At 41.5% G+C, this 21,994-nt stretch overlaps 1 protein-coding gene across 5 annotated transcripts in view; it reads right to left on the minus strand.

Annotated features, from left to right (window-relative positions):
- Positions 1–21,994, minus strand: part of CSMD1 (CUB and Sushi multiple domains 1) — a 2,004,702-nt gene that overhangs the window by 242,721 nt on the left and 1,739,987 nt on the right. For all 5 annotated transcript variants that reach the window (XM_053900776.1, XM_053900775.1, XM_053900774.1 and 2 more), the window contains 5 exons: positions 21,503–21,641; positions 17,547–17,734; positions 12,549–12,743; positions 4,565–4,681; positions 272–385 (listed from right to left, as the gene is read on the minus strand). In XM_053900776.1, the coding sequence (XP_053756751.1) occupies positions 272–385; positions 4,565–4,681; positions 12,549–12,743; positions 17,547–17,734; positions 21,503–21,641 (753 nt within the window). The remainder of the gene's footprint in view (positions 1–271; positions 386–4,564; positions 4,682–12,548; positions 12,744–17,546; positions 17,735–21,502; positions 21,642–21,994) is intronic.

Genomic DNA, 21,994 nt, shown 5'->3' on the forward strand with positions numbered 1-21,994 from the left:
TTATCCCTTCTTTTTCCGATATTTTCCTTTGTTCTTGAGATGGATATTGTATTTCCCACAACCTTAGTAAGTAAAATGATGGTCAGCGGTTTTATATCTGAGATAAACATACAGTTGAAATTTTGTATCGAAGATACAATGTTATTAAGTAGGCAAGCAAATTCAAAGATGATTGCATTTCTCCCTCATTAAAAAAGAAAAAAAAATGACAAGTTTAAAATGAGTCACCCTGGCTAAGTAAAATTAAAGATCAAATGCTTTGAATGTTTACCTGAATGTGACCCGGAGAGAGAGCTGAGAAGTCTGGCCTGTGGGTGTGTCCCATCAAATAATTCTGCCAAATCATTCAGTGCCGTCTGGAAATAGGCAAACTGTCCGAATACCACTGCAAAATAAAGGGGTGGGTGGCACAACGCTTAGTAAAAAACACAGACACGGAGGCTTACACCACCTATGTACTGATTCCTCTCAAGGATCGTGCTCCTAAGATTCCTGCAGAAAATCATGAACTGGTTTCCCCGGCTTCCTAAGAGTTTTCAGTGGCTTAAACAATTTTATTTCGTTTCTCAGTGTCTTGAAACATAATAAAAGGAACAGCATCACTGTTCCCAATGTGTTTGAATATTAAATTTTTTTCTGGAACTACATTAGGATAATACAAGAATAGCCATAAAGCTGCCCCATTATTTAAGAGCAGTTAACGATGTTTCGTTTCATGTACAATAGGTACAGGGATCAAGACAATTCTTGGTTTTAAAAACATGTCAGTTTGGTGAAGAATTTAAAATTGTTCACTTATTACAAGGTGAAATTCACGTGAACTCATTGCAATTTATACACAGGTCAGCAACATACCATAGAGCTGTTTATTATGACCCCACCACACAATTTTATTTATCTCATAGGTGATATAAATAGCAAGAACACACCTCCTCCAAGTAAAACATTACTGTGCATTTCAGCACTTCAAACTTCATAAACTTTTTCACTCAAAGTGACAATACACAGGCCTCCACAATAGTTAGAAACACTTGTGATTTAGTATATAAGCAAGGAGCAACTAATTCTTATTTATGTGCAAAGTTTAAACTAAAATTATTCTCATTCTGCATAAGAAATGGATATGTGTGTATCAATTATACATGTCAGATTCTAATGAACTAATGTGTTGGCGAAATGGAGGGGAATCTAACTGTAATAGCTTGTGTGTGTGTGTGTTTTAGATATGCCATATATTCTGTCACACACATGTATTACATATATACATAAACATGTATGTATAATATGTACCATGTACAGTATGCACGTAATAGAGTATACGTACACATACATACATGTATTTTAAGATTTTATAATTCCTTTATAATTTTCTAGGGAGAAATAATTAAAGGAAGCATGTAAGCCAGGAGGACTTCCCCGATGGATGAACTTCTCTAAAACAAAGAATTAGAAAGAGGAAGAGAATTTTATGATTTCAACATGATTCTGGCTCATACAATTCCTTTCTCATAGCAGCCCCCCTCCCCCAGTAATGAAACCTTCATCACGTTGGAGGCAGGACGCTTGGGTCTTTTAAATAGCACAAAAGTGAATCACAGACACGTAATGTCAAGAAACTTTTAGAACCAGAATTTGAAGATGATCCAGAGAGAAACGTGGTCCCAGGACCGTCACACGCCAACGTGCACTGAGCTCCTCACAACAAATACGGGTGTGGGTCTACATGTTGGCCAAGATGAGGCTTCTCTGATGAGCTGCTTGGGCGGAGCTCAGACCTATGACTGACTCTGCCCCAAACGGGCAGCCAAGACTGACAAGTGCTCATGGCCACAGGGTCTCCCTGGGGGAGAGTCCATGTCTCATAGTGGGGAGAGCAGTGTCGCTTCCTTGAGGCATGAGAAGTTAAACCACTTGGGGGGAAGAATGAAGGGCAGGGAATTATTTCAGTACGTGAACACTGAAAGCAAAACTCTGCAGGTGACAAATATGGCAAAAGGCCTGGTGTGGCAGGCGCTCAGTGGGTAAGAGACAAGGAGGGGACTGGAAAGCAAAAGCCACCGCAGCCTGAGACTTTAGGACCTAAAAACGTGGGGTTTTCTCGTGGGCAAAATGGGAGTAAAAAATGTGTATCAAGGTGTTTCCGTGATCAGAGCTTTGTCGTAGAAAGGTACTTTGGTGATGCTTTGGGTGAAAACAGGGAGAGAATTGGAGTATCTGAAGACCTGCCTCAGATGTTACTTCCCGCCTGGAACCTGTGTTCACCACAGTCATGCCTCTTCCCACCTAGCGACGCCCACACCTTGAGCTAATGTGGCACTTAAAAAGTGGGCATTTTAGGGCACAGACTATGTTTTGTTCATCCTGGCCCTTATCACAATTGTTTGTTATTATCATTATTATTATTATTTTAGAGAGAGAGAGAGATAGTGACAGAGAGACCACATGAGCAGGGTAGGGGCAGAGAGAGAGGGAGAGAGAGAATCCCAAGCAGACTCCATCCGCAGCACAGAGCCTGACGTGGGGCTCGATCCCATGAGTCTGGGATTATGACCTGAGCAGAAATCAAGAGTCGGACATTCAACCGAGTCACCCAGGTGCCCCCAAAATTGTTGAACTGAGTTATTTCCCAGGAGAGAGTAAGGAAAAGAAGAAAGATAATACAAGATAAGGCAGTATAGATTTTCATTTAATCCTCTGTGCAACTATTTTAATTTCAAATTAAAATTTAATTTTCTGTCTGGATCGAATGTGATAAATGTATAACTTTAAACATTTCAGACTGGGAAACTCTGATCAATATTTACGATAGAGGTGTGACTTTTTTTTTTTATCTGCTGGGAAATCATAATTGTGTTGTGACAATTCAATAAATTTTGAAATAAACTAAAATCATAGAATATGGCTGCTATATTCCATTGTGATAAATATGTTCTACCGTTTATCTATGAACAAAAGTAAAAGGAATAGGAAAGTAACTGGAGGATGTCGTTAAGCACTTAGGTGGAAAAAAAGAATTAACGGGAGCTGAAGAAGTGACATTGGTTTAAAGGAATTGGTCAAGCAAAAAGAGTGAGAATCAGGAGCTATTCTAAGTTTTATTGTTTGTTTATTGTAGCAAAGTAGATATTCTGAAGCCCTCTCACTTTTTAAACGAGAGTAACAGCTGTCTCATTCACAAAGTGAACCAGCCCTTTGCCTGTTGGGGAGCTGGTCCCCCTGCCCTGGTCTCCACGAGCATGTCCATCATCTCTTAAACACCAAGGAAAGCCCAGCCCGAAAACCCTAACAGTCTTGAGTACTGGCCCAGGGTAGACACTACATGGTGTGTGGTAAAATAGCAAGCAAGTTCACACGGTTCATGAAGGGCCCGTGACCTAAAACACCTAAGGCTAAAGTAAGTTCCTGGTGAAGGTTTTCGTCAGTTTCGAAGAGGCCTGTAGATAATAAATAGAGTAAAACCTTGGTTTGCCAGCATAACGCCTTCCGGAAACACGCTTGTCATCCAAAGCACTCGTATATCAAAGCAAATTTCAAGGACCACTGGCTCAGCTGTGATCATGTGACATCGGGCGTCGCGTACGACTTGTGTTTCGAGACCTCACTCGTTTACCAAGTTAACATTTATTAGAAATGTTTGCCCGTCTTGTGCAAACGCACACGCGCAGAACAACTTACTTGCCATCCAGAAACCGTTTGTCTCCCGCGTGCCAATTTCTTACCCAACAAGTAACTTACTTGTGTTATAACTGTACTTTCTAAAAGGTTTTCCCTCAAACAGATTCTAGCCTTAGAATCTTTATCTGCTGTCCGTCTATGAGTGGATGGCTGCTACATCACATGTAAAGGAAAAAAACAAAACTTAGCCATGTAGGGTTTTCACTGTACTACTGGGAAAAAAAGAACCTGGTCTACAAAGTTATAAAAACGACTATCTGGTTTACTCCAGAAAAGAACCCAAGTCAAAGGAAATGTACGTGGTCAAGAGTGAGATTGGAGGTGTGGGAATCCAGCTCTGGGAAAACCCAGTGCAGACCCGGCAGGAAGGCCCTTCTAGAGAAGAAGCCATGCGGAAAGCTGGCTCAGACTGGAAGCGAAGTTCAGGAGGGAAATTGGTAAGCGAGGTGTTGAGGGGTCACATGGGGATCTGCCCGCTTTGACATCTCTACCCACTCGAAGGTGAGCTCACTGATCCAGTGACTTCCGTCAGCATCTGACTGAGAAATGCAGGTGCAGACTGGCATCCAGTGTTCCCCTGGCCCACCTCACTTGGCCATCCTGCCTCAAAAAGAACCAGTTTCTAACAAAGGATGAGTCAAGCCAAACTGATTCTCTCTGATTATTCTGGATCAGAATCTTAGAAGAAAATTTACGCATTTTATATGACATTGATAAAATGACTGGAGTGGATGCTGTGTACGTTTAGAAAACCTGTTGCTTTAACACAAGTCGTCTTTTATATTTTTTATTATGGTCAGAGCCGAAAGATTTGTTTATAAGATGACAGAAAAATTAACATCGAAACAAATATGACCACGAATAAAACATTAAAGAAAGACAAACTTACCAAACTCCTTTGGCACCGTTATGGAGTAGAGGCATATTTGACCGGCCGTGTAATTATGAGGGTAGTTTGGTGACAAAACGACCCCTTCGGACCCTGTGTACTGGCCTCCGCAGGGAGCTGCAAGAGGGAGTAAAGCAAACAGCATGTGCAAAACCATCGCCACACCTGCTCGCGAGGGGCGGGGCCGCAGGAGGATGAAAACACTGAGGAAATGAGCATCTCACCTGGTTTGTTCAACAGTTTAACAAAGTGTGTGTGTGTGTGGGGGGGGGGTGCCTGGGTGGCTTAGTGGGTTGAGCGTCCAACTTCGGCTCAGGTCATGATCTCACGGATCATCAGTTCGAGCTCCGCATCAGGCTCTGCGCTGACAGCTCAGAGCCTGGAGCCTGTTTCAGATTCTGTGTCTCCCTCTCTCTAGGCCCCTTCCCCACCCCCCAACTCACACTCTGTCTCTCTCTGTTGCTCACACTCTTTCCCTCAAAAACAAACATTAAAAACATTTAAAAAAGAAATTTAACAAAGTGGCCAATGGAAAAACTACTTAATTTCGCTGTGGGAAGTGAAGGAAAAGAAAAGCAGAGATTTACCAAGTTTGAATAAAGACAACTTAGGAGAAAAACCTATGATGGTCTCAGGAAATCCCAAAACCTCTCCCAGAAGTGCTAAAATGATCATGAAAATGTTAGTAAGAAACTAACAACAAGCCTGAAATGAATAGATTCCTGAGTTACTTTGAGTCTCACGAGAATTTTCTGGTTGGCATCAGTCATATTAACTGAAAAGCTACAAAAATTATTTCAGTTTTCTACTGTTTTTACATTACTACAGAGCTTAGAAAAAATAATGTTTGCTTTTAGCTTTTCATTGTTGAACTTTTCATCTCAAAGACTCAGTTCAAGAGTAGCATGTAGAATTACCAATAAGCCGGGGTCTCTTCCTGCAAGTTTGATTGAAAACTGAATTGATTCATAACTAGAAAGCCAGGGCACATACAGTAACAAGTGTTACGTGCAGAGCTCTGTGTGTGCGTGTGTGTGTGTGTGTGTGCGCGCACGCGCGTCTGCGTGTCTTTACTTACTTTCCTTCTCATTATTTTATTCACTTGGGCATTACTTTTGCTAAGGAAACACTGAAAACACTGGGACAACACCGAAAATACTCTGGAAGCATGTTCAAACAGACATTCAATTGAATCCTAGTCTCGTGACTCCCAGTTTTTTAATTAAACGCCCTATCCTTCAATCCGTCAAATGTGACTTCAGAAGACGTCCCAGTCTGCAGAGTGTGACCCGGGACAGGCACTGAACTACCAGCCTCCCGGACCCTGCTGCCTGCAGCCTGACCACGCTGCTCCTGGTCTCAGATACATCCCCATGGACCTCAAGTCAGAATCATTTTTAGTGTTTGAGAAAGTAGATTTGTACAACTTGTTTATTCTTGATAAGACAGTTTTCAAGCACCAAAAGACAAATCAAAGGCAATATATTTAATCCTTTCAATGTTAATCAACACACTATCAAGTCCTAACTGATAGGCATTCTTCGCAACTAACAAAGCTCCTTGGACTATGTTGACATTAATGTCAAAGCACCTCATTCGTGATTTGTGAGAGTTCGAAGCCATACATCACAACAGCTTAGGAAACTGAAGTCTTATTCTAAGTTTCAAGGGAAAACAGCTTACGCATCTGACAGCGTTGATCTACTTATGATCAACAGGTAGAGATTTTCTTTAACTACACTGAGTGTGGTCTTCCCGCTGGTGTCTTGATTCAGAATAATTTTATCATCCCACGACACTTACACCGACATTTTACAATTCTAAAAAGAAAAATTCTATTTTAACTTGTTGATAGAAGTTAAACTCTCAAGCTGAAGGTTCTACATGAAATGCTGGGTGACTTACTCTACTAATTTAGATACATTGCTTAATTTTTTTTTCACCTCATTCACATAAATGCAACCAGGGTATTTCAGAACTACTTTTTTCCTTAAAAGTTTACAGTTCAAATTTTAAAAAGTAAGTACCATGAAGCATAGAAATCTATTTTTTGCTCAGCCATATAAAACTCAAGCAGGTAACTGTGCAAATATCCTTTCTTTTAAACCTAGAAAATCCATCCAGTTCAAATTTTAAGCCACAGGTATAAATAAAAAGTGGAAGCCAATCACCACTGGGGTAACATTTGGATGCTCAAATGATCTGACGGACAGAAATCTTATCAAGGACACCATGTGATGCATTTGTGGAAGTATACCTACAAATATTTATTTTGTTCAAGGACAGGATGAAAGAGAATTATCTTGTGATAACACAAGACATTAAAAAAAAAAAAAAAGATGGAATGAAAGGAAACTGACCTGGCATTTTAGGTCCACTGCTTCCTTGATGCATCGGGTTGTGCTTACACGTTCTAGATAAGCACCAGAACTATTCTGAACACAAGCAAACATTTGCGAAATTGACAAAAATATGTATAGGATTTTCATTTCATTCTTAATGATTATTCTGTCCGTGTTACTGCGCTGACCTCAGACGCAGATAGGTATGGTCTTTTCCGTAATGGGCATTATTTTACGTTAATGTGATAAACGAAAAATAAAGATGTTCTTGCTCTTTGGTAATTAATGCATGAAACAGATAATTTTCTAAATGAATAAAGAGCAATAACATCATAACTACAGATGGTAACAAGAATTCACTCATCCATCTGGTTAACTGGAATGTATGTCTCATATGTAAAGGCAACAAAATTCAATCGAATTGAATGTAAACTGAAACAACACAGCTAACATCCTGACCCGTGAAACAGGCTCTGGGTTGTTTCAATTTCAGTTCAATTTACAGTAAATTTCAGTGAAGAAAAACTGCAGACAACAGATGAATCACCAAGAAAAAAAAAATCATATTCTACATTTAAAATAAACTAGTCCAGAACGTGCGGCCTGCATTCCATAATATATGGAATATTGAAATGTTTTTTTAATGTTTTATTTTTGAGAGAGAGAGAGAGAGAGAGAGAGAGAGAGAGAGAATATGAGTGGGGGAGAAACAGAGAGAGAAACACATAATATGAAGCAGGCTCCAGGCTCTGAGCTGCCAGCACAGAGACTGATGCAGGGCTTGAACCCATGAACCGTGAGATCATGATCTGAGCCGAAGTTGGACGCTTAATAGACTGAGGCATTCAGGCTTGAAATGTTTACAGTATAGCAGAAATCCCTGGTTTAGCTGGTCATCTAAATGATCCACATGTAGTGATTCATGCACAAAATGTGTTATTCCCCATGACAGATCCAAAATAAACTACGGGGGGAAGTAATTTCTACTTTAATGATTTGGTAGTTTGAGTTCTACTTAAATGTAAATAAATAGCATAAACAAAAATTTATGTGTTGTGCACTTTGATGACAGGTAAACAGAAATTGCTCTTGGCTTTATGGGTCTTCAAATACAGAAGAAGAAATAATCTCTAATTTAAAATTTGATTCTGTATCTATTATCCAAATGTGACTTCTTTTAGTAACCTTTTTATTATAATTTTTTTTTTTTAACATTTATTTTTGAGACAGAGAGAGACAGAGCATGAACGGGGGAGGGGCAGAGAGAGAGGGAGACACAGAATCGGAAGCAGGCTCCAGGCTCTGAGCCATCAGCCCAGAGCCCGACGCGGGGCTCGAACTCACGGACTGCGAGATCGTGACCTGAGCTGAAGTCGGACGCTTAACCGACTGAGCCACCCAGGCGCCCCGTGACTTCTTTTATTTATGTTTATTTTGTGGCTATCATTCCCCCACAGGTTCAAATTGTATTTGAGTTTAATACAAACTTAATTCCTCCTGCATTATTATTTAACAAAGTCTAAAACTCACCTTCTTTCTTATTTTTACTCTGGTCCCCATATATATATATCCTCTATGGAGATGTCTGAAGAGGGATATTACCACACCTGGGATGTACAGATCATTTAGTGGAATACAAGAAAAAATATTAGAACCTCTGTAGAAAGTTATATCCCAGGAGGTGTTTCTGTTCACACATTATCTACGCGCGATGTCTGCTGGGAACTGGGGTGTGTGTAAGGGCATTGCACTTATTGGGGTTTCATGCTCAACAGTCACGACGTGACTGGATGTCAGACCAAGAGTCTGCCATCATTGCCCTCTGGTTTATTAAAAGGATCATGTATTCCATTTATAGGTAGATTAAGATTTACATACAGAATCCAGATTTTCTATTTATTGAGCACCTACTTTGTCTGAGACAGCCATATGCATATCCCATTTAATCTTTCCAACACTGGTGAGGTAGGCATTCTTATGTCCTGAGCCCTGGGTGGTGCAGCCAGAATTTGGCCGCCTCTAGTTGGATAACCCCTGGGCCCTGCTCTAGTCCCCACCCTGAGAACCTCTCCCCTGGAAAGTGGGGTCCTCAAGACCTAGGTAAGCAGCCTGCAGGCAGCCCTGGACCCACTTCTGGGACGGCGATCTAGGACCCTAGGCTCCCGTGAGAGCACTGCCTGGGTTCCACTGTGTCACCTCCCAGACACCCCTCATGTTAGTTTTTAGGAAATTTAGCAGGAAGGACCCCAAAACTTCCATGTTGTCAAACCTGCCCAAAGCAGCTCACACGGTAACTTAAGTTTGTGGCTTTTCAGCATTTTTCATTAAATAGAGCCAGGGGAGGCACTGACTCACAAGCTGGCCTTCATGGTCACGACTTAAATACACTGCCTGGTGCTAAAATTTACAAACTTCCCTCATAAATTTGCTTTCTATATATGCATATTATTTTTACATATACATGTACATGAATCATGTACATCACACATATATTTAATCTACATTTAACATATATTTTATTTAATGTAATATATTTATTTCAATATCTATATTTAGTATATATTGAAATACATATACATATATACACCCTATAAGTATAAAGGGAAATAAACCTAAAAACATAATAAAAATATATATTACTTACTCATATTATTAGTTATCCATCAACATTATATTTATTAATGTTATATATTATTGGTGTATAAATATATATATTTCAATATATTTATATATGTTTATCTATTATTAATAATATAAATAATATTTTTTATTATGTTTATAGATTAATTTCCCTTTACACTTACAGGTGTGTATATGTGTATGTATGTAAAGAGTAATTTACATATATAACAAGTGGCTTCCAAAATCTCAAAAGTAAAAAATCACAATAAACATTGAAATAGAAGTTTTAGATTGCTTTTTAAGAATTTGAGATGAATGATGTTTCTCAGGCCCTTCCAAATCTATGAGGTTACTGGGCATTTTATTTTACGTATATGGCATTATTTATATTTTATAAAGGGCACGTGCATTTTAAATATAATTAAAATGTGACATATTAAGTTTCTACAAAATGTAACATAAATATACGTGGATTTTTACGTATCTATATTTTTAATGGTTATTTCTTTTTGAGATAGAGAGAGACAAAACATGAGTGGGGGAGAGGTAGAAAGAGAGGGAGACACAGAATCTGAAGCAGGTTCCAGGCTCTGAGCTGTCAGCACAGAGCCCGATGTGGGGCTCGAACCCATGAACCACACGCAAAATCATGACCTGCGCTGAGTCGGATGCTCAACTGACTGAGTCGCCCAGGCGCCCTGATTTTTACATCTTTTACAGCTATCGTTCCATGTGATTATTATGATAGGTCCACAGAGGGTATCAGGCAAATATCACCGTTGTCCCTGACGAGAAGACACAGAGGCCTACAGGCACCGAACCACCTTCCCACCTCGCACGTGAGGTTACGAGTGGATGTGGAACTGGACTCCTCTCTGGCTTTTCCTCAAGACCGAAACAGAGCAGGCAGGCACACGGCCACCCCTATCCCGGGCCCGATGGCGTTGGGGGAACGCAAATTTGCAACAAGGAAATCCCACAGGGTCCCACACGCACTTTGCAGTTAACATGAGTTACGAGGCTGGCTAGCTTCCTCACCCTCCACAGAAGAGATTACGATGCTGAGGACCCAAAGCTTACTGGTTAAGTTCAGACGTTAATGAAAACCATGGAAACGTGCACTATGCATGGGGGGCGGGGGGGGGGGGGGCACGGTGTATTTGCTTCCCTCTCTCAGCATCGTTCGCTCTTCCAGACCTGGAATCTGAGAAGCATCGATGAATCTGTTTTCATTTTGGTTATTAAAACATGTCAGATTAGGAAGATTTAACAGGCTGCATAATTTTCCATGAAAATTTATTTTTAGCTTTTCACTAACTTATTCATTTCCTCTAGAAACTTGTGTGAAGTCCTTACTGTGCCAGAACCCAGGGCTGGGTCCTGGCAAGGTGGCTTCTTAAATTGACAAGTTCTCGGGTTCACACACAGACTTAGGGACACGGATGTCACAATGCGACCAAGGGCATTACGTTGGTTTGTTTCTTTTGTTTAATTTTTAAATTTGACCTAAAAAATAAAAAATAAAATAAATAAATAAATAAATAAATAAATAAATAAAAATTAAAAAAATTAAAAAAAAATAAAAAAATTAAAAAAAATTTTAAAAATTTTGACCTATTTGGTCTGAAGGGACCAGTAACGTGAGCTGTCCTGAGTGGGGGAGAAAAAGAAAGCTTTTGGTAAGTTCATTATATCTAACTAAACTGGTACCTGAGTTCATCCTAAAATAACTTGGAAATCATTTTTTTTTCTGCAAACACCATGGGCTTTACCATCTTCTTTTTAATGTGCATCATCTCAGGGTAGAGGTTACAAGTCATATGCCCAAAGCTCGAACACTTTGGTCTATGGACAGTCCTATGAAATCATTGACTAGATTAACATACGGACACGGCCAGAGACCCGGAAATCTACATCTGTCTCTCTGTCACTGCACTGTCCGGGGTAACTGCCACCAGACTGCTGTCACTGTAGGTCAGTTCTGTCTCTTCTTTTTTTGAGAGAGAAAGAGAAGGAGAGAGAGAGGGAGAGAGTGCCATGAGCTGGGGAGGGACAGAAGGAGAGAGAGAATCTCAAGCAGGATCCACTGACAGCACGAATCCTGACCCAGGGTCACTCCCACAGCCCTGTGAATTCACGACCCGAGCCAGAATCAAGAGTCAGACACTCAACTGAGCTGCTCAGGTGCCCTAGTTCGGTCGGCTCTTGAAGGTTGATCTTACCTTTTAATATGTGGATTTAGTAACTGAATGCCCATATAAAGAATTACAACTAGTGATATTTGGGGGGAGAATGACACATGAATATATACACATATATACATGGATACACACACATACACACACACATACACACACACACACACACACACACAGAGAGAGAGAGAGAGAGAGAGAGAGAGAGAGACATTGAAATACAGAGGCAGAGACAGAAGCAGAAGAGTGCATCTGGAGACTGTCACTTAGTACCTCCTAATGTACATCAGGCCTAGAATATTAAAAAAAAAAAAAAAGAAGTTAAAAATGCCAAACTATCTGAGAGAAAAATGTCACCCCTCCCCGAAGCCTGTGACAATGGCCATACATCAAATGATCAAGGCATGTGAAATACTTAGTCCACATTGGCTCTGTACGGGAATCTAACCCTAACCACTGGTTAGGGGACTACAGCACCGAAGCGTGACAGCAATTCTAAAATGAGACATTGCATTCTAAAGTAAAAGTAAAATGAGATGTTGTATTCTAATTTTTTTTTAACATTTATTTTTTTTTGAGACAGAGAGAGACAGAGCATGAGCAGGGGAGGGGCAGAGAGAGAGGGAGACACAGAATCCGAAGCAGGCTCCAGGCTCTGAGCTGTTAGCACGGAGCCTGATGCGGGGCTTGAACTCATGAGCCGTGAGATCATGACCTGAGCCCCCCAGGCGCCCCTGAGACGTTGTGTTCTAAAGTAAAAGTCAAATGAGACCGTGCATTCTAAAGTAAAAGTGTTACGAAGGACAGCACAGGGCCCACGCGTACCGTTGCAGGAAGGCAAGGCCTGACTCCAGGCAGGTTTTCCGTCCGCTCCGATCACACACGTGATGGAGGAGGGGTCCACAATCTTGTAGCCAGAGTCACACTGGTAGGTCACGGTTGAGCCAAGCTTGAAGTCCGTGCCAATGCGTGTCCCGTTCATTATATTTCCAGGGTCGAAACAGGCTTCCCGGGGCTTCTCTGTAGAAGCAAAGGTCAACTCCGTAAGGGCAGGGATCTTAAGCTTCTGTCTGTTTCTCTGTTTGCTTGCTCATTTTATCTAGTGCCTACAACAGTGCCTGGTGTATGAGAAAAGCTCAAAAAGTATTTATAGATGGACACATAACCAAGTTAGTGGCTAAGTATCAAGTTAATATTAATAACGGCATGTCATTATTAATGTGATGACTACCAAGTTAACAATTCAATAACACGAAAATAGGAAAAACTCCAACTTAATACAATTACACTTCTTTTCTTAAAACCACATTTTACTACAGAATCGTTATTGAATCACTTTCATTTAGGTAAAAAAACACAACATTACTTTTTACGAGTTTTTTGTTTTTTTTATTTTTTCTTTTTGCTACGGAACCTAGTACTGAAGCAAAGAAAGCAAGGCTGGAAAAGTTGAGGTCATTTCCTACCACTGCGCTTAAGTCATGCTGATGTGAAACCACACGCCCTAGAGGCCATGAGAGAATCCGGCCACTCCCGGGGTCGGGCTCGGTGCGTGCCAGTGCTCAGCACTTGATACCGGGAAGAGGAGACCGGCAGGGAGGACAGGAGAAGTTCCGGGCCTCCCACAGGGCTCCCTCCCTGCACTCGGGGGCACAGCGCCTGGCGGCGGGGTCGGACCGATGGATAAGCGCCAGTCGCCGCACCTTCACCGCCACGACCTCCTGACAGCTCCGACCTGGCTGCGGTGACCGCCCACAGGGAGGTGAGGGCCGGCTGCGTTCTAGGCACGGAGCGGGCTGCACCTCGCCCTCCATTCTGTCCTCCCCTGCAGCTCTGCGAGGGCCAGAGCTGGTCTGCTGCGGACTGTGGACCTGGAAGCCCAACAGAAGTGTAACAACTTTCACTTGGGGCACCTGGGAGGCTCAGATGGTTAAGCGTCCGACCCTTGGTTGCCGCTCAGGTCACGATCTCACAGTTTGTGAGTCCGAGGCCCACGCTGGGCTCCGTGCTGACAGCGCAGAGCCTGCCTGGGATTCTCTCTCTCCCTCTCTCTCTCTGCCCTTCCCTTGTCTCGCTCTCAAAACAAAGAAATAAACTGAAAAGAAACTTTTACTAAAAGCCTATCTGTTCCCAAATATAAATAGAAACCAGTCTTTTTTTTTCCCCTCTGAGACTTGTAGCTATGTGGTTAATTCCTGTTGACTTTTGGTAACCTTACCATTTTAAATGTCTTTATATTCAATAGACCTTCCAAAATATCTCTAAATGGATGGATAACTATATATATATATGTATATAATATATATAAGTATATATATAAGTATATATAATATACAAATTATAATATAAAAATATGTTATAAATATATACAATTATATAAATAATTTATAATTATAAATATATAGTTATATATATATAGTAATATATATAGTTACATAGTTATATTGTACTTCATCATTTGAATGGCGTTTTTGCTTATACATGTCAACATTTTTCATGCCATCATCAAAGTTCCTGGTAATGTCAGAAGGCTCTAGACCTGAATTTTATAGATGTTCAAGTGATCAATTTAGAAGATACCTGAAACATTAATCTTCATTTTTTAACTGACAGTATAAAAATACAGTTTGGCTTGTGTGTGCATGTCTGTGTGTGTGTGTGAGTGTGAGTGCGACAGAGAGAGACAGAGACAGAGAGAGAGACAGAGGGATTAAGGTCATTAATATCAATACATGCTCAAGGGTGACTTGAGTGGATAAAATAGACACGTTTTCACTCTTCTTCTGGCTTGACGTGTGTCAATTCCTTCATTCACATAGAAAAGATCTCTGGAAATTATAAGTGGTAGACTGATTTTCTTTGGCTGGAATTAATATTGATTATGCTGTTTAAATTGTTTCTTACTGATTGTCCATCTGTTGCTTATTATTATTTCCACAAACTCCTGTTTGCAGGAAAACCATCCTGAGAGGTTCTAACAGATATGCCATGACAGACTAAAAGTGGAGTGAGTTTTGAGGACTTAACATTGTGTGTCCTCTTAGGAATGGATGGCATGTGGCAGAGGAAGAGAACAGCACAAAGTTTGGGAAAGCTTGGAGGAAACAAAAAGAGGGCTGTTTAACTGTATTCATTCCATATTTTCCATTGTATTTATAATGATCTGTGTCAACATCAGCCAAACAGAGATCTCGTTGGCAATGGCTGACTTCACGTATTCTGAGAACGTATTATGGGGGCGCCTGGGTGGCTCAGACGGTTGAGCTTCTGACTTCAGCTCAGGTCATGATCTCACAGTTCCTGGGTTCAAGCCCCACGTCGGGCTCTGCGCTGACAGCTCAGAGTCCGGATTTTGCGTGTCTCCTTCTCTGTGCCCCTCCTGGGCTCATGCTTCCTCTCTCTCTTAAAGTACTAAAAATTTTCTCAGTACACAGCAGCAGTCCCCCTTATTTAGGAGATGCATTTCCAGACCCCCAGGAAAGGCCTGAAATTGCACAGAGTACCAAACCCTATGTATACTATGTTTTGTCCTACTTATATATACATATATGCCTATGAGAGTTTAAGAGATTAGCAATAATTACTACTAATAAAATAGAACAACTATAAAATATACCCAAGCTCATGAGTGACCTGGACGCGATGACCAGTGTCAGGCTCCTGGGGACCTTCTGGTGCCCTTCTGAGTCCAGCTCAAGGGGGCGGAGCATGTGCTTCCAGACCCCGCTGACCTCCAGTGGCCGAGACCAAGACCAGGAAAGCAAAACCACAGAGAAGGGGTCTACCATACATGCCTGTTGCCCTTTCACCCTTTTCAATCATTTATTTGTTACACATCCCTTTCAGTCGAGTTTACTGTCTCACTAAACACCATGTACACGACCGCCTGCTCTGTGTCTCTGAGTTAGGTCTCTGATGGCAGGTGTCTTCATCTCTCCAAATGAACCCCCTCTAATCCTGTGGTTCCATTTCTCCAGCTCTCGCTTCAGGATGTTTCGTGATAAATCACAGACACGGTTTTCGCTTACGGTTTGTCCTATTTTCTAATTCGATGACTTCATAACATAGTGTGTTTTGCCACAGTTCATGTCCTTCCTCCCTAAGGACACGCCTCTGAGAACTCGCGCGAGGGAGGACAGTGGGTTCAATCAGCCGGTGTCAGAGACTGTGGCTCAGTGACCCTGCCGGTGCCTCCTACTTCTCGTCCTGCCGGAGAGCTGACCAAAGCACCGTTACTGCGACCTTTCCTTGTCTTCTGCTACTTCTGTTTTTCACAGCCTTTCCTGGAGAGCTTTGAAAACATGAAGAGCTGTGGCCCCCAGTTCGACAGCTGCCCTGGTCTTGAAAGAACCTACACAAAAGATGCACATCTCTCTTCCTACCCTTAGGAACGTACCTCCTTCCTCCTTTATTCCCTCGTCCAGCCGAGGAGAGCACAAAGTGCACAGGTGGGCAGTGACAAATGTCCATCCTTATGTTTAGAGGAGGGGTGGTGCTTTGCAGCTCATTCTAGAATGGGCACTGTCGTGGTGAAGTGCACGTCTGTGAGTTCTTGTTACTCCAGAAACTGTCTGATGATATGGTAAATGCCTAAATGTGCTGTTTTTCATTATTCATAAACATTAACAGATCCCATCCCCAAAGCACAAGAACTCCTCTGACTGCTGAGTTTAATATTTTTCTCTTAGGCATTTTAATAAGAATCAGTAAGTTTGTAGATTTTGGTGTTTAGAAGGAAATAGATTAATTTTCTACCTAAAATCATATAAAGAAACATAAGTCCATTGAAGCATTAACAGACATGAAATGTGTCCTGTGTTTTATTTGACAATTCTAATCACTGATAAGTAACTCAAGTTTAAATCAGTATACATATTTTCATTATTTTTTTAAAGCGCTCACTAGTCTGAATTGATATTTCATTAAGTCCTTTTCTCTAATTCTTTGCCATATATCTTGTATGTTCTTGGTTTCCATGAGACATGGATTTGAAAAGAATGTGATTATTTTCATGGACGCTATAGAAAAATGCTTAATTTAGGGTGGTTTGTGTTTGAGTTTGTCTCTATTTTCTCTGGCAACAGGTGATGGGGGGGTTCCCAAACGAAATGGGAGACACCCATCTGGTGGGCAAACAAGGAAGCTTGCCTCGGCTGGGGCTCCTCATGAACCAGTGCCCATGGGTGGTGGAGACAGGTGAGGGCCACAAAATCACACGTTGAAAAGCAAGGAGATAAAACTACTATTCTGATGTACTTAACCTTAGTCATTCTGAAGAAACAAATGAGAGGATATTAAAACACACGTTAAAATAATAACAATTATTATTTTTTTAGTGTTTCTTAATTTTTGAGAGAGAGAGAGAGAGAGAGAGAGAGACTATGACAATGAGCAGGGGAGGGGCAGAGAGAGAGGGAGACACAGAATCGGAAGCAGGCTCCAGGCTCCAAGCTGTCAGCACAGAGCCCGACGCGGGGCTCAAACTCACAAACCGCAAGATCATGATCTGAGCCGAAGTCGGACGCTTAACCAACTGAGATGCCCCAACTCTTAAATGTCATCAAATCCTTCAATACACACATCATAATTTATTTTTACATGACTATGAGTTGGGGGAAAAAGAAATTATTCATTTTTCTTTTTTCCTTTCAGCAAAGGTAGAAATGTGTCTCTGGATTTTCTTCCCCACTGTAAATATCGAACATTATGTTATGCGAGCATTTTATGTATGAAACAGTCACACAAGACCTCAGAGATAAATGCTTACGATGAATAAACCTTGATACAAATTATTTGACACACAAATTAAGCTGATCACAGTACCTTTAAATTCAATCGCAAACCCCGACAAGCCCACGGAAGCATCACTCCGAAAAGCCAGAAAAAGACTATTTCCACTACTCTCTATTCTTTCTGGGGCTTGAGAACCCTGGAAACTTCCAAGGAGAGGTCTGTTGGAATCTTCTCCTTCATAGATATGTAGGAAATCATAACTGGGCTCCATGTTGAAACTAAAGGAAAGAGCATTCATCAGGTTCGGCACCAAACACGTGTCTCGTATTTCCTCCAGACTACAAGCACACAGTGAGTTCACTTACCTTCATGCAACGAATTTCAAAAACCCAAACAACCCAGAAGTTAAATGTAAAAATTTAAATGTGACAGTAGCAATGTGTGTAACTAATATGAATGGTCAATACTGTTAGCATGAGACATAATGACTGCTCTATTCAAAATGGTAGGAGTTCATACTCTGGTTTCCCTTCAGATCGTATAAATCTTTCATCTTTTACAAAATGGGAGGAGTTTGAAGATATCTGTAAGACAATGATTCCTAATAACGTGGACAGAATATCTCTTCCCTGCACCCAGGAAATTGCTAAAGAAATATGGTTTGAAAGAAAGGGGTTTGAAAGGGAATTCCCACCGATATTTGATTTTTACGTGAATATTTTTAGTTTGAAAAACAGGTATCCTTGATATCGCTCTCCTTAATTTTTTTTTAATTCTCTGTGAGTTTGTTTTTACTTTTAAAAATGTAATTGCCTCTACTTGGTTGGGTCAGTTGGCTGACATCAGTCATCCCTGGGATGGCACGAGGAGTGGTAGGCACCCACTCCGTTTCATGTTCCTACATCATTGACTTTTTCCAATCTTCTCTTCCCGCCCCACACCCCCCGCCCCCCTGCTCTCTCCACTTCTCTCTCTGTGTCTCTCTCCTCTAGTATTAAATACCCTGGTAATCCCCAAAGTTCTCAGGTGGGATGTGGCTTTCCGTGTCTCTGCCATTTTTGATGAGAAGGCGGATGATGGTCTGGGCGCTTCCAAAACGTGCACACTCTCAGGTCAAAGACTAAAGCTGGCACAGACGATAAGATCTCGAGGAGATCAGAAATAACCGACAAACTGACAGAGGTTCCAAGTAACGCCTTCTGACTGGCCTTCCACTTCTTCCTCATCTCTGAGTCGGGGCCTTTGTGTCTTCAGCAAGGACTCATTCCGAGCAGCGTCCACTCTGTCTCCCTTCAGTTGGCAGTGTATTTGGATAACAGGGATGGTGAGTCAAGGAAGCCTTATCATCACTAACGTGGACGTTGTTTAAGTGGCTCTAGTTTATCTGGAGATCCAGGTGATGAAATAGGAACAAAAGGTCTCTCCAGAAATTGCCCCAGGTGTTCTGAAGGAAGCCACCAAGAGTGGGCACCACGGAGGACCCAACGTTAACACTGCACCTAGTCCTGAATCGTGCCATCCCAGTTTATGCCAAGGCTACACTGGATGCTGCGGGAAGTCCCTGGACATAGTTTTTAAGGGAGCTTTAAAAGATTCCTTAGTCTGCTTATTTGACAAATTCCTTAAAACTCACAAATGAAGGAGTAAAAGATCAGGCATGACCAAACAGAAAGGTGTCAACAGGAATTGTATCAAACAAGAAGAATCTGATTGGAGGAAGAATTTTATTTGGGATACTTTATAAGAATGCTATTAGAATCTGGGGATGCTGTATCCCCATTAACCGGCAGAGCTCATTACTGTTATAGATTATATTTGAGCACTGGAGATACACTGAGTCACAGAAAGGAAATATAGTCTGACCTCTCTCTCTCTCGCTCTCTTTTTGGATATACCATAATCCATGCACTAAAGTCTGGAGTGACATTTGTAATTCATCATGATTCTATTTGTAAAATCCATTTTTATGTCCTTTTTTAATTTATTTTTATTTTTTAGAGAGGGAGAAGGGGCGGAGAGAGAGGGGGGACAGAGGATCCGAAGCGGGCTCTGCACTGACAGCGGAGAGGCTCGAACTCACGAACAGTGAGATCATGACCTGAGCCTAAGTCAGACGCCTAATGGACCGAGCCACCCAGGCGCCCCTGTAAAATCCATTTTTAATTCTGCACGATCCATGAGACCCAATAAATAGGCCAAAGTGTGGCCCAGCTTTTGAACCAAATGTAACCTGAGTCTCGATGTGTGAGTATCTTCGGCTCCCCGGTCTACAGGGACCTGGGATGAGTCACCCTTCCCAAAGACCCCAAGTCCCAGGAAAGGCCTTGGAGTGAACGTTCCAGGTCACACAGTGCCTGGTCCTTCCTGTTAGTCGTGCCATCCGCTCCCCAGCCCCTTAGAAGCACACCTGACTTTACAGACTCCCTATAAACCGTGCGTCTGGGCAGCGCGTGTCAATGCCAGCGTCTCTTTGCTTGGGGAGGTGAAATCCTGTCCCCACCCAGCACTTCTGGCTCCCTGCTCCCATCTACCGAGTAGACCCAGTCGTAAGGCTTGAGGGTCACTCCCACCCGAGCACCCGCAGCTTGTCCGGTTGTCCACGTCTTGGAAGAAGTCACACATGTGTGATTTTTCTGTGACACTGGGTCAGCTAATGACTTAAGAATCTAGAAGTTGGAAGAAAACTTGGAGGTTTTCTACTTCACCTCTCTTCCAGAGAGGTGGGTAAAATAAATAGGAAAAACAAAAACCTCTATAAAGCTGCTGTCCGTCTATACTATCAAATGGATTTTGCCCTGAGGGAACCTTGATAATTAGTCACTAGGACACACTGGAGGGTAGGAAACTCCTACTTCTAAAGCCCCGTGTTCTCTAAAAGGCTTTCAATTGTTCATTTACTTCTAATCTCACGGTGCCAGAGGCATCTCCAGGTTTTAAGGCATTGGTAGAAGTTAGCATTCACAAAACCTACAGAGATACCCAAAAATACAGCTGCAAATGTTCAGTGGTTTTGCACAAGGGCTGAGTGAGTGGCATAATAAGGGTTCATCACTGGGTAAATTTATAGCAGCTTGAGTAAATTGAAGACATGATGGCTTATCAGGATGACTTAACATTTAGAATCAGGGACATTTAAAATTATACTGATTCAGATCCCATCAGGAGGAGAAAGTGAAAGATAATCATGGCCAGGCCTGGGTTGGTGACGTAAACATCAGAAAAGGAACCGTGTTCAACTGACAGATAGATATACTTAGACCACTTCACCCTGGAGAGCTAAGAGATCAATAAGATGGCCTCTAGAACCAGGTGCCTTTTCAAAAGTCCCTTCATTTAGTTCAATCAATAATCAAAATACAAAGGCGAAGATCGTGGGATTTGGAAAAAATGCAATTATCATACACCAGATACGAATAATAGGACAGTCCTATAGAATTTACATTTATAAAATAATCACAATGTTTGAAACTCCATCATCTGGTTTAGCAGGGATAAGTCAGCAATCATTTTTTAAAGAGTAATGTCTATTAATTCAGACTTTACAGCAACCACACTTAGAGGAATTTCTATTTTCAAAGTTCTATGAAGTCATGATATTTCAGTGATGGTAACAGGGCTACCTGTGGGAATGTCAGACAAGATGTATTGCGGAAACGATTTCGTTAGCACACATTTAGAGAAATACTCCTATTGTCTCTGTAGTGCCCTGATGAGAAATCATACTAAGTGTATCTGTACCACTTTTTTATTACTTTTCTTGAATATTCTGTAAATTCAGCCTTCTCATGTGGAACATATTGCATGCGGGATAGTATTTAAAAGTAATTCCTGCCATGTCCTAATACAAGCAGACTTCTCGAAAGCAAAAGTACATATATGTGTATTTCCATTTAGGTCATTATGCAGCCCTATGTAGTAACTATTCGAATAACATCTAGGGCGTCACTCAAGGTAAAACCAGGTACTTTGTGAAGGGATATGTGAGGTAATTTTTCGGTGTGACACTTGAAAAGTCTACTCAAGGGGGATTCAGCAAAAGACAGTACCTTTTGAATATCAAGGCGATGACGAAGTCTGGATTCACTTTTATTCTCCAGTCACATTCTTTCCCGGGAGGATATGGCTGCGGGTAGTTAGGTGACAGAATGACACCCGCTGGGCCCGTCAGGTTCCCTCCACACGCAGCTGCCACGGAAGAGGGACAATGCTGGTCAAGGTGAAGTAGGACATCACAGAATTCATCAAGGGCACTCAGCATGTGTCAGGTTAGTAGACAATTATCTGGATGAAAATTTAAGGCCCAGGAGGTCTGTACGTTTTTCATGGACTTGTTCATGAATTTCATACAATGTCCCACCCTGCTTTTACGGAGGATTTGTAACTGTTGACAAATAAACTTCAGTTGCTATGATTTTAAGCTCTACCCAGTTAAACAGATGACTTTACTCCCCCCACACTCCTACAATGCACACAATACACGTTACAGAAACACTTGGAAAGGGAAAGAAATGGCCACGAACGTCACGTTATGGTCCTGC

Source organism: Panthera pardus, unplaced genomic scaffold (genome assembly GCF_024362965.1).
Source record: "Panthera pardus isolate Hobbes unplaced genomic scaffold, ASM2436296v1 HiC_scaffold_13, whole genome shotgun sequence".
In the NCBI taxonomy this organism is placed as follows: Eukaryota; Metazoa; Chordata; class Mammalia; order Carnivora; family Felidae; genus Panthera; species Panthera pardus.